The sequence below is a fragment of the Erythrolamprus reginae genome, chromosome 8, assembly GCF_031021105.1.
Source record: "Erythrolamprus reginae isolate rEryReg1 chromosome 8, rEryReg1.hap1, whole genome shotgun sequence".
NCBI classification, from domain to species: Eukaryota; Metazoa; Chordata; class Lepidosauria; order Squamata; family Dipsadidae; genus Erythrolamprus; species Erythrolamprus reginae.
In genome coordinates, this window is record NC_091957.1 from 18,449,153 (window position 1) to 18,474,697 (window position 25,545).

Here is a 25,545-nt window from a genome sequence, read left to right on the forward strand (position 1 = left end):
AAAATCAACCGCCACATTCAAAAAAAAGGGGGGGGGGACAAGCGCCGCCGCTTCGATTGCCGAGCTTAAAAACTCACATTTTTAATATAAAAAAGAAAATCCGAAATCTTTTAAGATTTCCTCCCGGGCGTTAAGCGCGAGAAACAACCCAAACCCGGCGTCCTATTTACAAATTACAAAAAAGAAAAGACCAACAACCGCGGGAGCATTTTTTGTCAATTGTATATAATACATAAAATGAAATAAAATAACATTTTACAGGACGCGCGACTCACACCCACCCCACAGTCCGGTCTCTGGAGCGGCCAGAAACTTTCACAAGCCGAGGAAACGACTTTGCAGCTACTTCGGGTGCAGAGAGAAAGTTCTTTCGGCCAGAAAGTCTGGTGGGGTTTTTTGCGGAGGGGGGGGAGCAGGAAGAAGTATCGGGGGAATAAAAACAGCCCCTGACAGTTGAAGGCTGGGAAATCTTCACAGCTTCTGCGTTGCCGAGGTTTTTTTTTGGGCGGGGGGGGGGTTGGAAAAAAAATTAATTACCGGTTTGCATTTCATTAGCCGATTCCTTTGCCCAACAGCTGCGTAGTCCAATGTAAAGCCCCATATATATACACACACACACACACACACACACAAACACATACACACACACATATATATGCATTTAAAAAATTAAATACCGTATACACACACACACACACACACACACACACATACAATTAAAATTAAAGGAGACTATGATAGTAGTATTTCGGCCTTGTTCTGGCCTTATCTGCTAGCCATGCCCTTACTGGGATTTATAACATATAATATACATATACTGTATATGTAACATATTTTTGCTGATAATGAAAAGGGAGACTACTACAGATCTAGTACACATACATATATGTATATGTGTACACAGACGCACCCCCCCACACACACACATATGCATATAGATAGATAGATAGATAGATAGATAGATGATAGATAGATACAGTATATATATATATATATATATATATATATATATATATATATATATATATATATATATATATATATATATATGAAAACAAATACATATGTATGTATGTATGTATGTATGTATGTATAGATAGATATATGTATTGATGTATATGTGTATACACATACACACACACACACACACAAACCCCCTCTTCCACGAGAATTTTCCTTCCTCTTTCCCCATTTCAATTTTCTCAAAAAAAAAAACCCCAAATGAATGCAAAGACGTCTAAAGGTGCCCAGAAGAATCCGCTGCGAATTTTTTTAAAAGGAAAATAAAAGGAGAAACAGAAACAAAAACTACCCCGCTTTGCTCGCGGCTTCTTTTCTCTCCCCCCCCCTCAACCCACAGCTACGAAGCCCCCCCCCCTTCTCCCCCAGTTCTCTTTGCATATTGCCAGTCTCCCCCCCCCAATATGCCATGGGAGGCCTGCGTGGCTCGCAATCGCCCCCCCCTCCACAGGGAAAAAAATTAAATAAAAGCACACCCGGGCAAACTTCGCGCCCCCCCCCCCCCACCTCCCGCTCCGTCTCTTTCCGCCAACTTCCAACAGCCACCAGCCCGCGCTCGCTTAGCCAGCCGTGAATCTCTAGCGCCCACTATTCAAAGAGCCGGGAATTAAAAAAAGAAGGGGGGAAAAACTTTTGCTTTGCACACACACACACAACTTGGAAAGGAGTCGGAGAACGGGAGAAGGAGAGGAGGAGGAGGAGTTGCGGAAGGTTCAACTTTGGCTTTAACTTTCTCCCCTTCCTTTCTCTTCTCACCGAAGGCGGCGCCCCCCCCCTTCCGTTTCACCCCACCCACCCAGCCTCGTTTTGAGAGGGGGGGGCTTCTTGGAGCCAAGGGGGGGGCGGCGACCCCCACCGATCCCGGAGGGACGGGGGTGTCGAAGCGAAAGGAAAACTTGGTGGGGAGCCCGGCCCGGTTCGTTCCCAGATGCGCGGGCCCGGCTGTTGCGCGCAACGGCGGGGAGGGAAAAACCGCGCAGCTTCTCCCCCACCCACCCTACACACATATCCGACGCCCCCCTCCCTGGCTGATCCCCGGAGAGCCGAGCTAGGGACCCCCCCCCTCCTATTCCTCCTCCGCTTCCCCCCCCCCCTCCGCTCGCCTCCGCAGGGTGGGGGGGGAGAAGAGAGAGAAAAAAAGCGAGCCCTACTTTTCGGCAGTTTCCTGGCCCGCGCCTTGGATCGCATCTTGGCGGCGCGCTGGATCCTCCGGTGAACCCGCGGCTGTTGTGCGGCGCGATCATCCTCGCCCCAACATTGTCAGTTTCGGACACCTTCGCACATGCGCAAGAGAGCGCTCAATCTGACACCCGCTCCGGGGCCAAAAGGGGGGAAGGGGGGGAGAAGGAAGGAAGGAAGGAAGGAAGGAAAGAAGGAAAGAAAAGAAGCAAGCCAGCAGCAAACCACGATTTAATTCTTCCAGGGCTGCTTCATCAAAAGAGAGAGAGAAAGAAAAAGAGAGAGAGAGAGAGGGAAGGAGGAAGAGGGAGGGAAGAGGTGGATTTTCCCCCTCTCCCCTCGCCCGTCCTCCTATCCTCTTCCTCCTGATCGCTGATCCCCCCCACCCCGTTTTCTTCCCCCCGGATCTTCCCCTTTAAGAAAACCCTATGCCCCCCCTCCTCTTCCTCACTCTCTCCTCTCTAACCCTTTCCACGCTGCCCGGGGATGGACAGACTTCGCAAGAAACGGAAGAAAACATCTAGGAAGAGGTGACTTTAAAATGATGGACGGATGGGTGGATGGATGGAGAGATGGGGGGGGGGGGGGAGAAAGAGATAAACAGACAGATAAATTAGATGAGAGATTAGATAGATAGATAGATAGATAGATAGATAGATAGATAGATAGATAGATAGATAGATAGATAGATGATAGATAGATAGATAGATAGATAGATAGATAGATAGATAGATAGATAGATAGATAGATAGATAGATAGATAGATAGATAGATTATATAATAAAATAATATATATAATATATTTATGGCATACTCAGTTAAACGGTTTCAAATTGTTCTCGGAGGAGGTGAGGGAAACGGGCTCGAAATTGGATAATTGCACACCGCACTTGGCAAATTATAAGGTCGTTATTAGAGACCCCTCGCGGATTGGCTCGCTGCTATCCTTTGACTGGGGCCGATCTGCGCCTACTCGCGAGTAAATCTCTCACTCCCATCCCTCCCACTCTCTTCTCTTCTTTCTGTCTTCCTCCTTCTCTTTCTTTCTTTCTTTCTTTCTTTCTTTCTCCTTTCTCTTTCTCTCTCGCTCCTTCTCTTTCTCTTTCTTTCTCTCTCTTTCTTTCTCTCTCTCTCCTCTCTTTCTCTCTCTCTCCTCTCTTTCTCTCCCTCTCCTCCTTCTTTCTTTCCCTCCTACTCTCTCTCTCTCCACCTCTTTCTTTTTCTTTCTCTTTTCCCCTTCTCTCTCTTTCTCTCTCTCTCTCTCCTTCTCTTTCTCTTTCTCTCTCCTTTCTCTTTCTTTCTCTCTCTCTCTCTCCTTCTCTTTCTCTCTCTCACCCCCTCCAATGGTCCATCGCCTCCCCTTCCCCCATCCGAAGTCGGCATGGCTGGTCCCAGGAAGGGGCGAGAACCCTCCTCGGCAAGGCGGCACAAGACCCGGATCTGCCGACCATTTAAAAAAGTAAGCGTTTTTGAGATTGTTTTTGCTGTTGTGGTCGGCGTTTTATTATACTACCGTTACTGTTTATTGCTCTTTCTCTTTCCCCCCCCCCTCCCCGGGGCTTTCTCTCTCCCCCCCCTTCCCCACCCCCGTAAAGGCGCTTTTAAGGATCTGGGGGGCGTCTGCTCTGGTGCGTAAAAACGCGCCGGTGCCACTTTGGGGTGCCTTTGAAGAGAAAGTGGGGAGGGGGGAGGGGGCTCCATTTTACACCCATCCACCCCCAAATACACCGCATCTCGTGCTGCGGGGCATAAGTGTGAGGGCGTCGGGTTGGGTAATTGGGTGCTTCCCCCCCCCCCCTTATAAAACGCACGCTGGATAGGCAAAGCTTTTCATTCCTTCCTGTTTTTTTCTTTTTTAATTTCTCCTTCTCCGCGTTTGCTGGACAGGTCTACTCTCGAGGAAGCCCATACGCTGAATTAGCGGGGGGGGGCATTCCCCCTCCCTCCTTCCCGGGTCCAAGAACCGAACCGCCCGATCTTTTCCCACCCCGAACGAAATTGCGGAGAAGCGGGGCTCGCGAGAGCATCTCACCTAGAGATTTGGAAGGAAGGTAAAGGTTTTGCCCGGGAGTGGAGTTGTAAAAAAGGAGGCGCGTCTTTTCGGGGTTCCCCTCGGTGGGTGGGGGGAGAGAAGAGATACGAGAGGGGGGGAAGGGAATCACCCTTCCCACTCTTCCGTGTTTCAGGAATTTTACCTGTGCGGCAAAATGTCCGGGCTTATTATGTCCCTTGGATCTATTTCAGGGACACCCCCAATTTTTCCTTCGCCCAGTTTTGCCTGCCATTTTTCCTTCAGCTAATTTTGCAGGGCGCTTTCTCGCTAAATGTTGGCCTCTCCATTATTGTTGTTGTTGCTGCTGTTGTTATTATTATCACCATCGTTATTATTATTATTATCACCACCACCATCATTGTCATCACTGCCGTCATTATTATTATTATTATTATTATTATTATTATTATTATTATTATTATTATTATTATTTAAACATCAAACTCAGTCAATTGAACATTTTATAAAGTGTCGCAAATACCAGAGACAGGTGCTAATGTTTGAGATGGGTTGCTGCCAGCGTCCTAGTTATCAAATTATTATTATTCGTATACTTTATTATTATTATTATTATTATTATTATTATTATTATTTTTCCATTCCTCTTTTACTAACAGGTTCGGGGGGGGAAAACGGCTTGAGGAGAAACCGGACGAGTATAAGTATCGGTTTCATATCGGGGTTCGGATTAAATGATTTCTTCTCTTTCTTTTCTTTTTCTTAAAGCAAAGAAAATCGGATTTTTAGCTTATCTTTCCAGAAGGAGAAACCCTTGCAAAATATTTTTCTTTAAAAAATGGAAGGAAGCATTCGGAAAAAGGAAGGAGTCCTTACATTTGTGAGTATTTATCGGGGGCACCCCCAGATAAATCCGGAAGGCGAAATCCGGCAGGGGAAGATATGGGGAGGTTATTATTAAATTATTGTTACCTAATTAATGGCTTTCTTTGGAGAATTCAAGTGGCGGGATAGGAGGTGGATGGGGGAATAGGAAGCTTTTGTGCGGGGATTAAAGGCAGAGTGGGGCCCAAATGAAAAACCGGTCTCGGATGCTTTCAATAAATAAAACCAGATCTTTAATTTAAAAAAAAGGAAAATGAAAAAAAAACTAGCGAATGCAGGACCAGAAGCGTTCCCCCAAAAATAACAGGGGCCGAAAAAGCAGGTAGAAAGGAAAACGAGAAAATAAGCCTTTGCTCGCGCCAGTAGTTTGAATGAATGACGTCTGAATGTTAATATTGGGGTTTAAAATTGTATTTTCTTTTAATCGCTGTACTTTTTTTATGGTAGGCCGCCCAGAGTCCACTTGGAGAACCAATTTAACTAAGTAAATAAATAAAGAAGAGAGGTTTGATGGGGGGAGGGAAGGTAAGATCTTTGCTAATTTAAAAAAAACCATAACAATAATCCCCCCCCCTTAAAGGACACAATGGCTTTAACCGCGCCGCGTGTGTGTAGAGGCGCACAAATAGGCCTATATTCATTCCCAAGGCATGTATCCCATTATGCGAGTGTGAGCGTGAGTGTGAGTTTGTGTGTGGGTGTGTATTCCAAATGTAAACACTTGAGGACTGGAGAGGTCTTTTGGGGGGGGGGTCGGCAGAGCAGAGGGACCAAACCTCTTTGGGTTTCTATTATAGGCGCTTTTAAAGTTTGGCTTTCAACGGGCCCTCAGTCACCAAGCCTCTAACTACACAGATTTAATTACAATTGGGAAATGGGGGGGAGGGGGAGGGAGAGGAGGGGGGGTGTCGGCCCGTGTCGCTCGCTTTTTTTTTTGCCTTTCTAAACCCTTCAAGGTTTTTCTCTTCCGGTAACCCCAAATTTCCCTTTCCAGGCGTTTCCCCCAAAACTGGGCCTTTAAGGAGAAAAAAGCTGCAAGGCCAAAAAAACACTGGCTACACGCCAACCTCGGGCTTTCTAACCTCTCCTTTATAAAAAGAGATTTTTCGGGTTTGAATTAAAAGCCCACCCCCTAAAAAATGAACAAGGTGTTTGGGTGTATGGGGGGATCTTTTCCTCGCAGACCCCCGACTCCCCACTAATTTCCCTTGGAAGGTGTGCATGTGGATTTCAAACCTAATTTTTTTAGAATACAATAAAATAGAATACAGAATAGAAGAACAGAACAGAATAGAATAGAGAATAGAACAGAAGAATAGAATAGAATAGAATAGAGAATAGAATAGAGAATAGAATAGAGAATAGAATAGAGAACAGAAGAGAATAGAAGAGGAGAGGAGAACAGAATAAAACAGAACAGAATAGAGAATAGAATAGAATAGAACAGAATAGAATTCTTTATTGGCCAAGTGTGATTGGACACACAAGGAATTTGTCTTTGGTGCAGATGCTCTCAGTGGACATAAAAGAAAATATAGATTTGTCAAGAATCATGAGGTACAACATTTAATGATTGTCATAGGGTACAAATAAGCAACCGGGAAACTTTGAATTATTTTTATTTACTCGGGGAAACAAAATTTCGTGTATTGTTTTGGGGGGGGGGGGTTCTCGATCCGCGGAGGAATTCGTCAGATTGGAATAAAAGGAAAAAGAAAATCGGGTTTTAATTCCCCCCCCCCCCTTTTTTAAAAAACGCCGGGATATCTTGGCCAAGTCAAGGGCGAATGGGGACGCCGCTGATTTTCGAAGTCGGGTTCGGAAGACGCGTTTTTTTAACCCGATAACGCGTTTTTCAATTACCACCTTGAAGGCAGAGGCGTTCCCACGAATTTAACTCAATCTTGGTGGGGGTTTTATTTCAGTTCAGATAGGTAGTGCAGGTGAGCGCGGAAGGAAAGGAAACCCGACCCGTTTCGTTTGCTTTTTACGCTTCAGTGAAGTTTAATTTTTTTGTAAAGGAATTGACGCGGGTTAAAAGCTGCCGTGTGAACGCGGCTACTTTAAATGTAATTTTTCTTCCCCCTTTTATTTAAAGGCGGGTTTCCTTCCCCCCCCCGCTCTGTTTTCTAGGAATAATACCCAGTCGGAAGGCGAAACCGCTTGTTTTTAATCCAAAGCCCCCCCCCCCCCCCTCCGTTCGTTGGAGACTGCGGTTGTATCCTGGGTAAAATGGCCGGTCGGAGTTTAACTCGCGAGTAAGAGCAGTTGGGAATCTTCACTTTAAGGTAGGAGGATTCTGGTAAGAACTCGGAAGCTGGCTGGTTTGCGTTCAGCGGAGGTAAGGGTTCCCACGACACGCTACTTGTCGTGGGAACCTTTTAAAGTGTTAAAGAGTTAAAGTGAGGTTGGGCCATGTGTGGGCCGTGTGAACCAGGCGTATGGAGAGAAGCCAGGAAAAGGGTCCCGTTTCTTCAGGTCGTGTGAGTACACCAACCCGGAAGAACGGGCCTGCCTTTCTCCCCAACTACAAAAGTCTTTTCGCGCCCCGGTCCCGCGTGACCGAGATCCACGCGAAGGCTGGGGATGGGGGAGGCGCCGAGGGTTTGCAGGAGGCCCACTTGGGGATGCGGGTTGGGGGCACGCGCACCTGCCCTACCCGTGTCTAGGAAAGGCCGGTGTTGGAGGGAAAGTGGGGGGAGGAGGGAGAAGCTATCCTTTAAAACTCCTAGGCCCAAGGCCGGGATATAAATCTAACCAAACAATTGATTTTAACCCTCGGGTAATCTAAGAGAGAGAGAGGAGAGAGGGGGGAGGGAAAGAGAAGGGGGAAGGGAAGGAGAGGGAGAAGGGGAGAGAGGGATGGATATAAAAATGAGGGAGGGAGAGGGAGGGGGAGGGAAGGAGGGGGAGGGAGAGAGGGAGGAGGAGAGGGAAGAGAGAGAGAGAAGGAAAGAGGGGGGAGGGAAAGAGGGAGAGAAAGAGAAGGGGGAAGGGAAGGAGAGGGAGAAGGGGAGAGAGGGATGGATATAAAAATGAGGGAGGGAGGGGGAGGGAAGGAGGGGGAGGGAGAGGGAGAGAGGGAGGAGGAGAGGGGAGAGAGAGAGAGAAGGAGAGGGGAGGGAACGAGAGAGGGGAGAGAGAAGGAGGAAGGGGAGAGAAGGGGGAGTGGAAAGGAGAGAGGGAGAAGGATGGAGAGAGAAGGAAGGAGTGACAGAGAGAAGGAAAGAGGCAGAGGGAGGGAGGAAGAGAGTGGAGAGAGGGGGAGAGAAGGAAGAGAGAGAGAAGGAGAGGTGGGAGAAAAAGAGATGGGGAGAGAGAAGGAGGAAGGGGGGAGAGGAAGAAAGAGAAGAGGAGGAAGGAAGAAGGAGAAAGAGAGACAGAAACAGAGGAAAAGGTAGCTTTGCAAAGCTAAACCGACAATCCCGTTCTCACGACCCGACCCATTCCGCAGGTTTTTTTCCTCCCTGCTTAGCATCCCACCAACCAGACCCCAAGAAAAGGGAGCCCTCAACTGATCCTTTTCGCTCTCCTGCAAGGCTAAAACGGGCTATTGGCCTGGCTTGGTGGGGTTTCAGTGTGTCGTGGGAACGCAAGGAGGTTATGTAAGTTTAGGGTGGCCTGTTTGAAAGGAGAGGGAGTGGGAGAGAAATAGCTGTGTTGTGGGTTGTTGTTGTTGTTTTTTGCAAAGGCCCGAAAGTTGCATCTATGCTTAAAACTGGTACATTTTAATGGTTTCCCAAACCATTATTCAATAATTCTGAGCTTTTTATTGCTAATAGTAGTAGTATTGCTGTCAATAAGAGCTCAGGAATTATCCAAAGCATTGGCTTGCCTCCACAAGTATCCTCACCAGGCAAGAGGTGTCGGGATAAACTAAGCCAGCTTAGCCTCAACTCTGGTTCCCCATCGCTCACCCTCTGCCAGGTGTGTGTGTGCGAATTTTTAATTCCAGAGTGGACGAAGCCTTCGTTATTGGACGCCCCTCCCCCCCACCAGGGCAAAATTCTCGAGTTTTCAAAAGTGACCTGTGCTACTGCCAATTTCACTCCAGCCAGAACCAAGCCTGGGACGCTTAATCCAGAAGTAAGCCTAACTCGTGAATTTTTAAGAGGGATTTATATTTACTCAAAACATCTGCAATACTCAATTGCAATATCTATCTATCTATCTATTATCTATCTATCTATCTATCTATCTATCTATCTATCTACTGTATCTTTTATCTATCTTTCTATCTATCTATCTATCTATCTGTCTGTCTGTCTGTCTGTCTGTCTGTCTATCTGTCATCACTCCCTTTTTCTCCCTTTCTCTCTCTTCCTTTTTCTCCCCCTCCCTCTTTCTCTACTCTCCCATCTTTTTCCCCTCTTTCTCTTTCCCTCTCTTCCTCTCTCCCTTCCTCTTTCTCTCTTTCTCCTTTTTCCTCTTTCTCTTTCTCCCTCTTTATCTCTACCTCTCCCTTCCTCTTTTTTCTTTCCCCCTCTTTCTCTCTCTTTCTACCTCTTTCTCTTCCCCTTCGTCTTTCCTCCTCGTCGCCCCCTCTCTTTCTCTCATATACACTGCTCAAAAAAATAAATAAAAGGACCACTTAAACAACACAATAAAACTCAAAGTGTAATCAAACTTCTGTGAAATCCAACTGTCCACTTAGGAAGCAACACTGGTTGACCATCAATTTCACAGGGTGTTGTGCACATTCAACTTTGTACAGAACAAAGTATTCAATGAGAATATTTCATTCATTCCGATCTAGGATGGGTTCTTTGAGTGTTCCCTTTATTATTTTTTGAGCACTGTATATTGGAGAATTTCTATAGCCTCCCCCTCTCTAAGCGGCTCTACAGAAAATAAAAACAGAATGTAGGATAAAACAATATAAAATAATAAGTTCGACACTCCCTCACCCCCCCCCCCCAATCGGCGACAATGCACATTCAAAACCAGCCGTTTCATGGGGCCGTCGCACTCTGGGTTGCCTATTGAAAACCTCCAATCAATAATACTGTTTGGGTACTGATGAGCGTAGGCTACGGTTCTCCAGAGTCGCTTCTCCTACTATCCTGCGCCGGTTTTAACAGCATTGTGGATCGCAGCGCTGGAGGTCTTTTATACCGTGCACACTTCAGCACAATAAGTCTAACACACCTTCTCCACCACCACCCCTTGTACACACACAAAGAGCAGCTTTGTGAAATCGTTAAGATTTATTGGAACCCGGTCTTGCTGCTTAAAGTCGTTTGCTTTTCAGAAAGAAGGGGGGGGGGAGAAAAAAACGTTAAATAAAGACACGAGGCAGCGAATAATCCGGGTCTGTTTTAGATTAGGCGCCAGGGAGCAGCGCAGTTAAGACTGGGCAACTCAACGCTTATGCGTGTGTGCGCGCACACACCCAAAAAAAGGGGGTGGGTGGGAACTGTCTTTCCTATAAAGGAAATAGACCCGGACCACAACTCCCATAAACCCCGATCGGCATGGCCAAAGGTGAGGCAAGATGGGTTCCAAAATAGCCTAATAATATCCAGGGTGCTTATCTCATTAAATATCCCAACACTGGAAGTTTTTAAGATGATGTTGGGTGACCATCTGTCTGAAGTAGTGTAGGGTTTCCTGCTAGAAGACCTCCAAGGTCCCTTCCAACTCTGTTTTTTTATTTAATGTTATTTTTTATTATTATTATTATTATTATTATTATTATTATTATTATTATTACTATTATTATTATTATTATCATCATCATCATCATTAATAATAATATAAAAAAATATCTAGGACTGTGTGATGTATTTTGTGAATAAAATAATAGTAACAAAAACAATAACAGAGTTGGAAGGGACCTTAGAGATCTTCTAATCCAGTGTTTCCCAAACTTGGCGACTTGAAGATATCTGGACTTCAACTCCCATAATTCCCCAGCCAGCATTTGCTGGCTGGGGAATTCTGGGAGTTGAAGTTCAAATATCTTCAAGTTGCCAAGGTTGGAAAACACCACTGCTTAGGTAGGAAACCCTACACTAGTTCGGACAGATAGAATAGAATTCTTTATTGGTCAAGCGTGATTGGACACACAAGGAATTTGTCTTCGGTGCAGATGCTCTCAGTGTACATAAAAGAAAAAAAATACATTTGTCAAGAATCATGTGGTACAACACTTAATGATCATCTTCAGGGTCAAACAAGCAATGAGGAAATAATATTAATTAAAAAATCTTAAGGATACAAGCAACAAGTTGCAGTCATATAGTTGTAAGTGGGAGGAGATGGATGATAGGAAGGATGAGAAAAAAACTAGTAGCGATAATAGTGCAGACTTAGTAAATAGTTTGATAATGTTGAGGAAATTCTTTGTTTAGCAGAGTGATGGCATTCGGGGGAAAAAACTGTTCTGTCGTTTTGAGGGTAGGAGTTGAAACAGTTTGTGTCCTGGATGCGAGGGTCAGTAAATATTTTCACCACCCTACTTCAGACAAATGGTTATCCAACACCTCCTCCTCCTCCTCCTTGTTTATTTATTTATTTATTTATTTATTTTTATTGGATTTGTATGCCGCCCCTCTCCGTAGACTCGGGGCGGCTAACAACAGTGATTAAAAAACAGCATGTAACAATCCAATACTTAAAACAACTAAAAAAATCCCTTATTATATGTTATTATTGTCATTGCTGTTGTTATTATTGTTATTGTTGTTGTTATTGTTATTGTTGTTGTTGTTGTTGTTATTGTTGTTGTTATTATTATCATTATCATTATTATTATTATTATTATGTCCATTTTTCTCCGCGTTGGCTGAGACGCAAGCAGCCCTGCCGTTCTAAGTTTCTTAAACCACGATTCCTTGGCGACCCCACCACTGGAGTCCACCCCCCTTGTAGGAAAGCCACGCCATAAATCCCACAGCGGCTGCTCAGTTCACGTGCCAAACTTGAACTCCCGGGTCGATTCAATGGGCGGCCTGCTAAGCGTCAAAAATTACCCCGGTTCAAAAATCCGGGGGAGCCAACGAAGTGGGCGTAGGGGTGCAGTTGCTAAGATTGGTTAAATTAACCATGGCTTGTGGCATTCGGCCAATCGTCTGAACGGGCAGGAAATATTCCCGGCCAATTAACAAGCGACCCGCATCTGCGTTCAGCCAAATATCTCTAACTCGGTTGCGTATCCTTTCGTCCTTTTCTGAGGCTTGGTTAAGAACTTGGTTTGAGGGAGTTGATCCAATGCACAAAACCGCAAAACACACACACACACACGTGTTCACCAACCTTCTAGAAATTGCACCTGACCTATCGCGCCACAAACCAAGTTAATTTTTGCCTGTGTGTGCGTGAGCAGAAAAATTGGGGTGGGTCTAAAATGGGTGGTGGTGGTTGGAGTATTGGTTTTTCGGAGGGGGGGATAATTTTTTCTCCAGCTTGAGGGGTTCCCCCTATAAAGTGACTGTTTTCCCCAAGGAAAATCTATCGCAATTTTTTAAAAAAATTCCAACCACCCAGTCTCTTCTCCCTGCTTTACTGTTAACTTTCCATCTTTCCAGTTTTTTATGCCGGCTACTGAGGACTAGAAGCATGACTGACTGGCTTTCTTTCTTCTTTCATTCATTCATTCGTGTATTTTATATTAAATTATTTAATTTAATTCATTTTTATTTACAGAATCTCAGGAAATGGGGGAGGGAGAATGCATTAGCTAGCTCTCTCTTTCTTTCTTTCTTTCTCACTCTCCTCTTTTTTTTCTTTCTCTCTCTTTCTCTCACCCTCGGCTTTCTTTCTTTTTCTCTCACTCTCACCCTCCTCTTTCTTTTTTTCCTCTCATCTCTTTCTTTCTTTCATTCTTTCCTTCCTTTATTTTATATTAAATTATTTAATTTGATTTATTTTTATTTACAGAATTTCAGGAAATGGGGGAGGGAGAAGGCATTAGTTAGCTCTCTCTCTCTTTCTTTCTTTCTTTCTCTCACTCACTCTCTCTTTCTTCCTCTTTCTTCCTCTTTCTCTATCTCTTTTTCTCTCACCCTCCGCTTTCTTGCTTTCTTTCTTTTCTTTCTTTCTTTCTCACCCTCCTCTTTCTTTTTTTCATCTCATTCTCCTTTTTCTTTCTTGCTTTCTTTCTTTCCTTCCTTCCTTCATTTTATATTAAATTATTTAATTTGATTTATTTTTATTTACAGAATCTCAGGAAATGGGGAAGCAATAGCTCGCTCTCTCTCCCCCTCTGTGTGTGTATGTTTGTGTATGTGTGTCTAATGTAAATACTTCGCCAAAAAAAATGTACAGGATTTAGTCCGGATTAGAAAACCTGAGCAAATCATAACTGTTTTTTTTAATTTTTTGGCCGAAAGAGAGAAGCTCAGAGCTATGGGCGCCGATCTGCCCCTTTCTAAGAATCGATATTCTTTTGTGCTAAGGAAGGGCGGAGGGGTGGGGGGAGAGAAAGTAATTAATACCAATTTGCCCCGCGGGTTGAGAGAAGCGTTTAAGCGGATGGTGGACTTTTCAAGTCCCCCCCCCCACACTCACTCTCTCTTTCTGTCTGTCTGTGTGTGTGTATATGTGAGTCCAGGTCTAAAGAAAAATCCTCATGGATCTTCTATACCGCTGAATAATCCCAACAGTGAAACTCTTCCCATAATTTTAAGTAAATTTAAATTTAAGTGGGGGGGGAGGAGTGGATCCTGGAGAGGGGGAAGGATAAATAGAGTAAAACTGCTAGATTTGGGGTTGCTAATAGAGGAGACGGGGTTCCCCATGCCCTGAAATTCCCAGGCACCTTGGTTAGAGAGGGGGGCTTCCTCCCGCACTGGGGGTTAGTTCGAAACCCCCCCTTCCCACGACACCTCTTTTATTTTAAAGAAACAAATCCGCTGCAGCTATAAAACAAAAGTTGCTTAGCGCCCCCCCTCCAAGGTGAAAGACCACTTGGCTTAACGGGGGGGGTCGTCCTCCGGCATCCCTGCCCCCCCCGGATGAGGAAGCGGGGTTGTTGCGTTTCCTTGGCGTCTCGAGGATGGAGCTGGGGGCTTGCCCCTCCTTTTTTGTGGGGGGGGGGGGAAATAAAGTTTATTTCAAGGAAAGCGAGGATTCCAACTTCTCCGTTTTAAACTATTTGGGGGGGGGCGGAGAGAGGAAAGACTCGATTGGGAGGCCTCCTGACAAGCTCAACCCCAACCCCCCCGCGAGCACAGAAGCTGGGGTTTTTTAGAGGAGCTTTAGGGGGGGAGAGGAAGGGGTGGGGGGGGAGGCTGCAAACCAGTCCCGGTCCCTGCCTTCCATCACTTGTAACCAGAAAAGCCCCCTGGATTACTGCTACTCTCTCTTATGGTTATGGATTATGGTTTGGTTAGGGGGCCGTCTTGATAAACCGAGAAAAACGAATGGGAGGCCGACCCCACTCCCCCGCCCGAAATTCTTTCTCATGGGGAATGTCAATTTTGTAATTCGGAGACGGGACGCCGAGGGGGGGGGGGGAAGAGAGAGAGGTAGTGAAAAGTAGAGAGACGGAAAATGGACGGATGGATGGGTGGGTGGAAGGATTGAAGAACGTCGGGAGGGAAGGGAGGAAAAATGAGTGAGAAATAAGAAGGAAGGGAAGGGAAGGAAGGAAAAATGAGAGGGAAGGGGAGGAGGAGGGAGGGATGAAAAATGAATGAGAAGAAGGAAGGGAAGGAAGGGAAGGAAGGGAAGAAAGGAGGAAAAATGAAGAAGGAAGAGAAGGAAAGAAGGAAAAATGAGGGGAGGGAGGGAAGGAAGGAAGGAAGGAAAAATGACTGAGAAGAAGGGAAGGGAAAGGGAGGGAGGAAGGGAAGGGGGGCAGGATAAGAAGTAAGAAAAAAAAGCGAAGGAAAGGGAGGAAGGGAGGAGTTGGAAAACAGTAGATCAATAGATATTAAAAATAGCCCAGCCACCAATTGAGGAAAAATAAAACGGGGATTCGCTCTTTTTCTAAGGTGGTTGAGGACAAAATAAAACCGCGTCTAGCAAAGGAGATTTTTTTTATTTTCACGCGAGGTTTAGGCTTAGTTTCCCACGGGGCAACATTAAAAAGAAAAGAAACAATTACCCCAAACCCGGTTTTCCTTTTGCCTACACCTGTCTCCACGAAGGGGCTGAATGTCCGATTTTGATGATGAGGATAAATATTTTAAATGTTGAGTTGCCTGAATGTCCGCCACCCCTCCACACACAGACGCTGAACGTGGGAACAACCCATCTTGCGTGTTTTTAACTGCTTTTTAAAATAAAAATAAATAAATTCAGCCTTTGGGCTGCCAGCCTCGAGCTTTGGCAGAAGTCTCCCCCCCCCCCAACGGGAGGGCCGCGGCGTTTCCCTTGGTTTGAGGGGGTGTTGCTGAAAGTGAAAGTCCCCGCCCCCAAACCTACACGCGAGTAAAACGAAAACGAGGAGAAAGCGGCCCTTTCTTCCCGGGAAAGTGTTAGAAAGTGGGGGGGGGTGGGTTTCGACCCCCGTTGAATAAACCTTTAGGAGGCTGGCAGAAAAATAACATTTTTCTTAACCCCCCCCCCCTTTTTAAAAAAAAAAATCGCAAGGCGGCGTTTAAAAGCGAAATCCGACAGGTTGAGAGACCCGTAAACCAGCCGTGGCCCTCAACGTCACCCCCCCCCAATCAACAGCGTAATTCTGAATTATTCTGAATTATTATTATTATTATTATTAATAATGATGATGATAATAATAATAGCAATAGCCCTTAGACTTATATACCGCTGCACAGTGCTTTATGGCCCGGTATTAATTGATAGCAACTTGGGAGTCTTCGCGCTTTGTCCTTTGTGTGTGTGAGCGAATAAATGCGATCACCGGGTGGGAATTGAGGAGGGGGGGTTCGTTTTGGAAGGGAACCCACGCAACTCAGTCCCACGCCAATAAAGGACACGGGAAGCCCCCCCATCTCTTAAACTGCTTAATCCCCGACCACAGGGGAGGGGAAAGAGGGAGAAATTGGAGTGGTGGTAAATTTTTGGGGTTGGGAAGACCGCGATTTTTTGGGATGCCAGACAGAATTGAAAATCCAGTTTGGAGAATGGAGGTTCGTCTTGGGAAGGAGGCTGACCGATCGAAAGGGGGAGAGGCGCCGGGGGTCTCACGCTCCGTTTCAACCGTTTTAAAGGCCCGTATTGGGGAAACGTCTTTCTTCCCAAGGCGGCGGTTTCTTTATGAAACGCCTGTTTCCCTCCCCGCTGCTGCACGAGGCTGCCCCCCAGCTACGAAATTTCACCCACCCAGCCCCTTCTCGCTTTCTTTCTTTCTTTCTTTTTTTCTTTCCTTCCTTTCTTCCTTTTCTTTTCTCTTCTCATTCTTTCCTTTCCTTTTCTCTTTCTTTCCTTTTCTCTTTCTTTCCTTTCCTTTCTTCCTTCTTTTTCTTTCTTTCCCTTCCTTCCTTTCCTTCCCAAGCGCGCAGATTAGGCTGCCTAATAGCGCTTCCTCCCCCCCCCCCCCCTAATTACTATTTTTGGCTCATCCGCCGTCATTTTTAGCCAAGCTGCCGCGAGCAATATTATGACAAGCCTTTCAGCCGGCGGAGAAAACGACTCTATAACTAATCTATGGCTTCTTTTTCGCTTGCCTTGGGAATTATTATTATTTTTCCTCCTCTCGAAGCCAAACAACCGCCGTATCCCAGAGCAGTCGTTTGGGTTGGAAAGGGGGGAGAGAAAAACGGGGAGGCGCGATTCCAGAAAAAGGGGTTTTAAATTCAAATATTGTGTGTATGTGTGTGTGTATTCGAATGATAGATAGATAGATAGATAGATAGATAGATAGATAGATAATGACAAAAGAAAGAAAAAGAAAGAAAAGGATAGATAATGATAGAAGAAAGAAAAAGAAAGAAACATAATGATGATAGAAGAAAGAAAAAGAAAGAAAAAGAAAGAAGGATAGATAGATAATGATAAAAGAAAGAAAAAGAAAGAAAATAATAATAATAATAATAATAATAATAATAATTTATTAGATTTATATGCCGCCCCTCTCTGCAGATAGAGAGAAAGAAAGAAAGAAAGAAAGAAAGAAAGAAAGAAAGAAAGAAAGAAAGAAAGAAAGAAAGATGATAGACAGGTAGGTAGATAGGCAGGCAGGCAACTATTCCTATACAGATAGATATATTTCTGTATAGATATAGGAAACCCAAGCGTTGCCCGCCCGCCTTCCGTTCGTTATTGAGATGGGTTTTAAGCACGCGGACGGGAATAATTCAAACGCCGATAGCGGCGCAGGTTTGGGTGCGCTTTACTTAGAAGTAAGCGTGGCTGGGCGCCAGCCTTGTAAAGCGAAGAGGACCGGAATAGCTGCCTTGTTTGCAATTAAATCTAATAAATATTGTAGTAACCCGCGGCTATTCAACCTGGGGGGGGGGGGGGAGAGAGACTGGGAATTTAAACACATGGATTTTGTAAAAAAACGGTGGAGGAGAGAGGCGAAAAACGAAGGGAAGGATGAAAACGCGCGTACAAATGCTGGGGATTAAATATAAAAAATTCTATTAAAAATGCTCGGAATTTGGGGGGGCGGCAGAGGGGGATTGACCCCCGCCCGAGAAGGTCGACAATGGAGGAAGCGATGGGTGGCTCCAAAAGGCAGAGTGAAGTCGGTTTGGGGGGTGTTTAATCGAAGAAGGAAGGAAAGGGGGGAAAGGAAAGAAGGAAGAAAAGGAAAGGAAGAAGAAGGAAAGAAAGAAGAGGGAAGAAAAAAGGAGGAAGGAAGAAGAAAGGAGGAAGGAAGAAGAACGGAGGAAGGAAGAAGGAAAGGAAAGAAGGGAGAAAAAGGGAAGGAAGAAGGAGAAAAGAAAGGAAAGGAAAGGAGGAGGGAGGAAAAGAAAAGAAAGAAGGGAGAAAGCAGAGAAGAAGGAGAAAAGAAAGGAAAGGACGAAGAAGGAAGGAAAAGAAAGGAAAGAAAAAGAGGAGGAAGGAAGAAGGAAAGGAAAGGGAGAAGGAAGGGAAGAAGGAAGAAAGAAAAAAAAGGAAAGGAGGAAGAATGAAGGAAAGGAAAGAAGAATGAAGGAAAGGAAAGGAGGAGGAAGGAAAGGAAAGGGAGAAAGAAGGGAAGAAGGGAGGAGAAAAGAAAGAAAAGAACGAAGGAAGGAAAAGAAAGGAAAGGGAATGAAAAAATAGAGGAAGAAAAGAGAAGCAAAAAGAAGAGAGGGAAGAAGGAGAAAAGGAACGCAGGGCGGAGTTTAATCGCTGAGCCACCCACCCAAAATAACTACTTTCTCCTTCAAGGGACAAGTTATTAAATCAACGTGAGGTTTTCCTTTTTGGAAAAAAAAAAAAGTCGGATTAACACCTGCCGACGAGGGAGAGATTCCGTTCCGGGGCAGCCAGTCCTGCCAATTCAAGGCGGCCTCCCCACCCCCCAAAAAAATCCCTCCCCTCCCCGTTCCACCTCCTCCCCCGCCTCTTCCGTTCTTTTCACCCCTGGATAATTATTAGCCATTAATTGGCTCGGGACCTTTTTCACCCTGGCATGGTGGGGGAGAAAAATAGGTAGTCCGACATTTTCCCCTCCCGGGAAGAGATTAAGAGCAGCCTGGGGCAGGGGGGGGGGCGAGGGGGGAGAGAAAGGAGGCCCGAAGGAAAAAAGAGGATGGATGCTAAAGAATAGCCACTTTCAGTTAAAGATTTTTTTTTTCTTTCTCCAAGGAAAGTGGCTATTTAGGGCCAGTTTTGATTCTCCCCACTGTGCCAAACTGCTTTCATGCCAATAGGTTGGTGGCAGGGGGAGGGAGGGAGGGAGGGAGGGAAGGAAGGAAGGAAGAGGAAGGAAAGAAGAATGAGCCAAGGAAGGAAATATGGAAAAACAGAGGAGGGAGGAAAGGAAGAACAGAAGAAGGAGGGAGGAAAGGAAGAACAGAAGGAGGGAAGAAAGAAGGAAGGGCAGAGGAAGGAGGAAAAAAGAAGGGACCAAGGAAGGGACCAAGGAACAACCCAAACTCAGAACAATCTACATACATATACAATATACGAAAACAAACCTATATATATATATATATGTCACATGTTTTTGCTGAATTTGAAAATATATCTCAATATACCAGGGTGATTCGATACAAAAAGACATGTAACCCTTCCCTGATACAGAGCTGAAGGGATTGGATACTGTAGCCTAGAGGTTAATTCTCTGCCTTACAAGGCCAAGGTTACAAGTTCAAGTCCCAGTGAGGGTATGGCTAGCTAATAAGGCCGAAATATCTATGTTTTTGCTGAATTTGAAAATTAAGGAAGACTAGATCTATTTTGGCCTTATTTTGGCCTTATCAGCTAGCCATACCCTCACTGGGACTTGAACTTGCAACCTTATACAGTATATACTTGCCTTTCGGGTTTCCTTTGTCTTTTCCACTGAACCAAATGTATTTGCCTCAGAGCAAATGAGAGAGAAAGGGAAGGTCAAGAAGGCCTCCACCCTCCCAGATATATATATTCTTGACCTTCCCTTTCTCTTTCATTTGCTGTGAGGCAAATACATTTGGTTCGGTGGAGAAGACAAAGGAAACCTGAAAGGCAAGTTATTATCACCTCCCATATCAGCTTATGATGCAATGCAACACCAAAAACATATTTGCTTTGTAGGGTCATTTTAGTGTCTTTCCCTTCTGTTTTCCAGCCCTTCTTCCTCTTCTTCCTCTTCCTCCTCCCGCTCTTCCTCCTCCCCCCTCACCTTCCTTCTTCCTTCTTTAAATCAGGTCTGGTGAAGAACGCATCTTTCCCTTCCACCAAGGGCTTGAGGGTGGGGGAAACAACTGCAACCAGCCTGGTGTCCATAGAAGATCTGTACAATGCGTGGGTCAGAAGGAGACCGCTCTCATCCTAGATGTAAGGGGCCTGCATAAGTGCACCAGCGTTCCTTCCGTCCCCTGTCCTAATCTTTCTCTCTTACTAGCATCACGTATATAAATATTATATCTTTGTATACCACCAATATGTACTTGACAAAACAAATAAATTAAAATAAATAAATAGATATAAACTGTTTCGGTTCCTCCCCCCACCTCCCCCAGGATGCCACTATAGGCCACTGCATGCCAAAACAACTAGACAAAAGGACAGGGTTTTTTCCCCTTTGAGACATCAGTCTGCTGAATACCTAATTCCCACAGTACAGTACTGTCTTATGTCTATTTACCCATGTGTTATGGCTGTATTATTATTATTATCCCTTTCATCTTCACTGATGCCCCTCTTATTGGCATTGTTATTATTTTGCTCTGTTGCTCTGTTGTTTTGTATGTACACTGAGAGCTTCTGCACTTAAATTCCTTATGTGTCTAATGACAATTGTTCAAGCCTCTCCTCTCCTCCATTCTAATCTATCCTTCTATTCTATATTCTATCCTTCTATTCTATTATTAATTCTACTATAGTCTTCTATTGTATATTATGTCCTATTCTATCCTTCAATTCAATTCTGTTCTGTTCTATTCAAATTCCATTATTAATTCTACTCTATTCTTCTATTCTATATTCTATCCTATACTATTCTATTATTCTGTTCTGATCTGATCTGTTCTATTCTAATTCTATTCTATTCTGTATTCCTATTCCTAATTTCTTCTAGTCTATTCTATTCTTCTATTCTATTTTCTATTCTTCTATTCTATATTCCTATTCCTAATCTGTTCTAGTCTAGTCTATTATTCTATTTTATATTCTATTATTCTATTATTCTATTATTCTATTATTCTATTATTCTATTATTCTATTCCATTCCATTCTATATTCCTATTCCTAATTTTTCTAGTCTAGTCTAGTTTATTCTTCTATTCTATTTTCTATTCTTCTATTCTCTTCTATATTCCTATTCTATTCTATATTCCTATTCCTAATTTTTCTAGTCTAGTCTAGTTTATTCTTCTATTCTATTTACTAGTCTATTCTTCTATTCTATTTTCTATTATTCTATTCTATTCCTTTCCATTCTATTCTATATTACTATCCTATCCTATCCTATCCTATCCTATTCTATATTCCTATTCCTAATCTTTTCTAGTCTAATCTAATTTATTATTCTATTCTGTTTTCTATTATTCTGTTCTATTCTATTCGTTTCTATTCATTTTTATTCCATTCCATTCCATATTCCTATTCTATTCTATATTCCTATTCTATTCTATATTCCTATTCTATTCTATATTCCTATTCTATTCTATATTCCTATTCCTAATCTTTTCTAGTCTAGTCTAGTTTATTATTCTATTCTATTTTCTAGTCTACTCTTCAATTCTATTTTCTATTATTCTGTTCTGTTCTGTTGTATTCTATTCTATTCTAATTTTCCATTATTCTATTCTATTCTATTCTAATTTTCCATTATTCTATTCTATTCTGTCCTATTCTATTCTATATTCTATTCTACTCTCTCTTCTCTTCTCCTCTCCTCTCCTCTCCTCCATTCATGTTATCCTATTCTGGTCCTGCTTGTTCTTCACTTACAGGGGTGAAAACTCATTTACCAGCTAACTTTGTACCTCCCCAACTCAGCTTGTAGATTCCTAGACACCTCAAACCCGCCCTTCATTCTTGCATTCTTGTCAGAGGAAGTGAAACAGAGAGACCAATTTCCCCAAATCGTAAAAATTAAATAGAGTGAGCAGGGAAGTTTCTTAAAAAGTAATTGAGCGAGATCGCCCATGAGGCTGCTTTTAAAATGCCTTAAAACATAAGAGGCTCCTATTTGCAGTTGGAAAACAGCTCTTTCTAATACTGTGGAGTAATGTTGCAGTGATGGAATCAAATGGGCTGTAAGAACATAGATTTCTTTTTAATGACATGGATATTGGTTGCTTTAAATTTATATATGTACATTCGTACATACATATGTTCTGTCGAGCTCTCTGGTAGAATCCTCCCAAAAATGCAAAGATACAATTTCAGACACACACACACGTTTGAAAATTCAAAACAATGTTCTTTTATACCGAAAATGCAAATAAACAGAGCACTCTTTTTGTATAGCAAAGAGCACTTGTCTCCAAACAAATTGGTAATTTGTACAAGTCCCTTATCAGTTCTGTGATACTTAGCTTGCAGCTGTGAGGCAATTCACAGTCCTCCTTCTTTCACAAAGTGAAACACATTTTGCTCTGGGTTAGTTTCAAAGCGGGGGAAAATCAGCACACAAAGATCAAAGCAGTCATGAAACACAACGATCAGATAATCCTCCACAATGGCCAAACCTACAGGCTGCTCTTTATAGCAGCCTCACTAATTACCACAGCCCCACCCAACCACAGGTGGCCTCATTTTCTTTGATAATAATCTCTCAGTTGTTGTTGCCTATGCATCGCTCTCCGCATGCGTGGCTGTATCATTAACTCTTGTTCTGAATCCAAGGAGGAGCTAGATAATTGATCTCCTTCTGAGCTGTCTGCCACACTCTCCTCCTCCCTGTCACTCATGTTTCTTGGTCAGAGGAGCCTTCATCATCAGATTCCACCAGGGTGGGGGCAAAACATGCCTCCAGCATGTGGATGTCTCCCCCACATCCACAGTCCTTGGGGCAGAAGCTGAGCCAGACCTAACCACAATAACATACATACATATATACATAAAAAATGGAAATAAGTTGGGGTTTTTTTAAAAAAAATTATTTGCTGGCTTCCACAGCTTGTACTATGTTCATTATCTTCTTCCAGGTATTCCAATAATTATGAGGAAAGGTGAAAAGTACTTTTTTGGGGGGAGAAAGTTTGAAATGAGTCCGGCAACATCTTAAGAGCTCTCAAGCCTCACTTTGAGAAAAACTTTATCTTTTTTTTCTGTCGGGAAAGAGTCTTGGCCTCAGATTATTCTTCCACCTCTTACAATACAAGACAACAGAGTATCAACAGTGGAGACCTTCAAATTTCTAGGTTATATCTCAAGAGCTAAAATAGTCACCCAACATCAAAAAACGTCATCAAAAAAGCGCAACAAAGAATGTTCTTTCTGCGCCAACTCAGGAAGCTCAAACTGCTCAAGGAGCTGCTGATCCAGTTCTACGGAGGAACCATTGAGTCTGTCATCTGCATCTCCATAACCGTCTGGTTCAGTTCTGCAATCCGACAAGACCGACACAGACTGTTTTATGTTTGGTATGAATGTTGCTGTTTGGTTTTTAAGTAATAATAGGGTTCTATATGTTTTTAATATTAGATTTGTTCCACTGTTATATTGTTTTTATTGCTGTTGTGAGCCGCCCTGAGTCTTCGGAGAGGGGCGGCATACAAATCTAATAAATAAATAAAATAAATAAATAAAATAATCAGAACTGCAGAAAAAACAATGGCTGCCAACCTGCCTTCCATTGAGGACTAGTATACTGCACGAGTCAAAAAGAGGGCCGTGAAAATATCCTGGACACAAACTGTTTCAACTGCTACCCTCAAAACGTCGCTATAGAGCACTGCACACCAAGACAACTAGACACAAGAAGAGTTTTTTTCCTGAACGCCATGACTCTGCTAAACAAATAATTCCCTCAACACTGTCAAACTATTCAGTAAGGCTGAATTATTATTAATCTTCTCATTGTTCCATCAACCATGACTGTATGACTGTAACTTCGTTGCTTCACAATTTATATACATATTTTTTCCTGATTGCTTATTGTATCCTACGACAATAATTAAGCATTGTATCTCATGCTCCTTGACAAATGTATCTTTTCTTTTATGTACACTGAGAACTTAAGCACCACGATTCTGTCTTTATATTGCCCAGACTCTTTCAAAGCTCTGTGTTCAATTTCCCATTCTCTGTCCAAGTTGGAGAACAAAATGCCATCACTACAACGCATCACACACACACAAAAAGCAATTTAAACCATGCATAGATACTAATGGCAACTTAGCACATACACGATGAAGTAATAAAAATAATTAACTTACCTTGGGCAAAGCTGAATTCGGCGCTTTTAAAATCAGCCACACGGTAACCCCACTGGCAAAATTGCCATATTAGACACACTGTTTTGAAGGTTTTTTTCAAACTGGGTGACTTGAACCCATTGCTTTCTCTGTTCCTCCTATCTTGCAGGGTTGTCGTTGGGAAAGGAAAATGGCAGCACAGAGACCAAGTATACCAGTTTTATCCAAATCCCTTTCAGATTCACCCTTTTCTGTGTCTTTTACTCTTTCCCTATATATTATATTTTTTATACTTTATATTCTCATCGTTGGTACCTTTATGCCCTCTGCCTTGTAAATGTAAATGTATTTATGTATATATTTAACTTTTATGTGGCTATTACATACCATTTCCTGCCCATTATATTTTTATGTCTCTTCCTAAAATAAAACCACTGTTTATTTTGGTTTATGACTGTAATAAGAATGGATTAATTGATTGATTGGAAGCCGTCGTTCCTGCAGCCAAATATTTATGAGATGGACTGCAGTGATTTCCGGTACCCAAAGCTAAGCAATCAAATAGCCAAGTGTGAGCTGATGTTGATAAAAAGCAGGAATAAAATAAGTTTTAATTGTAAGCCGCCCTAAGCAAGAACCTAAAACGGGTGCTGTATGAGTAGATAGATGATATAGAGAAAGAAAGAGAGAAAGAGAGAGAGAAAAAGAAAGAAAGAGAAAGAAGGAAGGAAGGAAGGAAGGAAGAAAGAAAGAAAGAAAGAAAGAAAGAAAGAAAGAAAGAAAGAAAGAAAGAAAGAAAGAAAGAAAGAAAGAAAGAAAGAAAGAAAGAAAGAAAGAAAGAAAGAAAGAAAGAAAGAAAGAAAGAAAGAAAGAAAGAAAGAAAGAAAGAAAGAAAGAAAGAAAGAAAGAAAGAAAGAAAGAAAGAAAGAAAGAAAGAAGAAAGAAAGAAAGAAAGAAAAAACTACCTGTATATCCCTTGGGAGGCCACATCCCTCCTCCCAGGGTCCTCATCCCAGAATGGATCCTTTCTGTTTTGGAGCCGAGTCCATGTTGTCTCTTGCGCTCTGCAGATGTTGGTTAGTCCATCTCCTGGTCTTTTCCCTTGGGCCACCGTCCCATAACATTAAAACCCAGTTGCATAGAAAAATAGACTCACAGGGCTGGAAGGACCACAGGGCATTTCTAGTCCAACCCTCTGCTCCAAGGCAGCAGACCTTACACCATCCTTGTTAAATGATAATCGGGGTTTATTCTGCAAAGTCTGCAGTTTATGGTTTAGCTCCTGCAACCCCCAATTCTGTCTGAATCGGGCTGGATTTATGGAGCTGAGGGGTTTCCAAGCCATTTTCTTTTTTTGGCCTGTCCCCTTGAAACAAACCAGGTTTATTTGTGTTTGGAGTCACAAACAAGGTTTACAAACATGGCTGACTGATTGCTTTGACCTGTAAAATCACCTTGAGGCCTTCTGTTTCCTCCCAAGGCCTCTGGAAGGCCAAAATGGCTCTATTTGGGCATCTCTTAGAAGCATGTTCAGAAAACTAGGTTAATTTTCTCTCCTGGGGGCTTTGACTCTCATCTTCCCACATGAACTTCTTG

General features: G+C 43.3%; 1 protein-coding gene and 1 long non-coding RNA gene across 9 annotated transcripts in view; one reads left to right on the plus strand and one right to left on the minus strand.

Annotated features, from left to right (window-relative positions):
- The window catches only part of PRDM16 (PR/SET domain 16), a 298,245-nt gene extending 295,713 nt beyond the window's left edge, over window positions 1-2,532 (minus strand). For 2 of the 6 annotated variants that reach the window (XM_070759104.1, XM_070759102.1), the window contains exon 1: window positions 2,172-2,531. In XM_070759104.1, the coding sequence (XP_070615205.1) occupies window positions 2,172-2,208 (37 nt within the window). In that variant the 5' untranslated portion in view covers window positions 2,209-2,531. Of the gene's footprint in view, window positions 1-2,171 lie in introns of all 6 variants that reach the window. The other 4 variants (XM_070759107.1, XM_070759106.1, XM_070759103.1 and 1 more) reach the window with 3 other exon arrangements.
- LOC139171187 (uncharacterized) lies at window positions 2,177-24,631 on the plus strand. Of its 3 annotated transcripts, none has more exons than XR_011559711.1 (6): window positions 2,177-2,729; window positions 3,576-3,658; window positions 4,087-4,250; window positions 4,979-5,090; window positions 7,194-7,397; window positions 22,738-24,631. It is a non-coding gene; the product is annotated as an uncharacterized lncRNA (long non-coding RNA). The 3 variants fall into 3 exon arrangements; XR_011559710.1 differs by having other exon boundaries at window positions 7,229-7,397; XR_011559709.1 differs by lacking the exon at window positions 7,194-7,397 and having other exon boundaries at window positions 22,738-24,630.
- The last annotated feature ends 914 nt before the right edge of the window (window positions 24,632-25,545 follow it).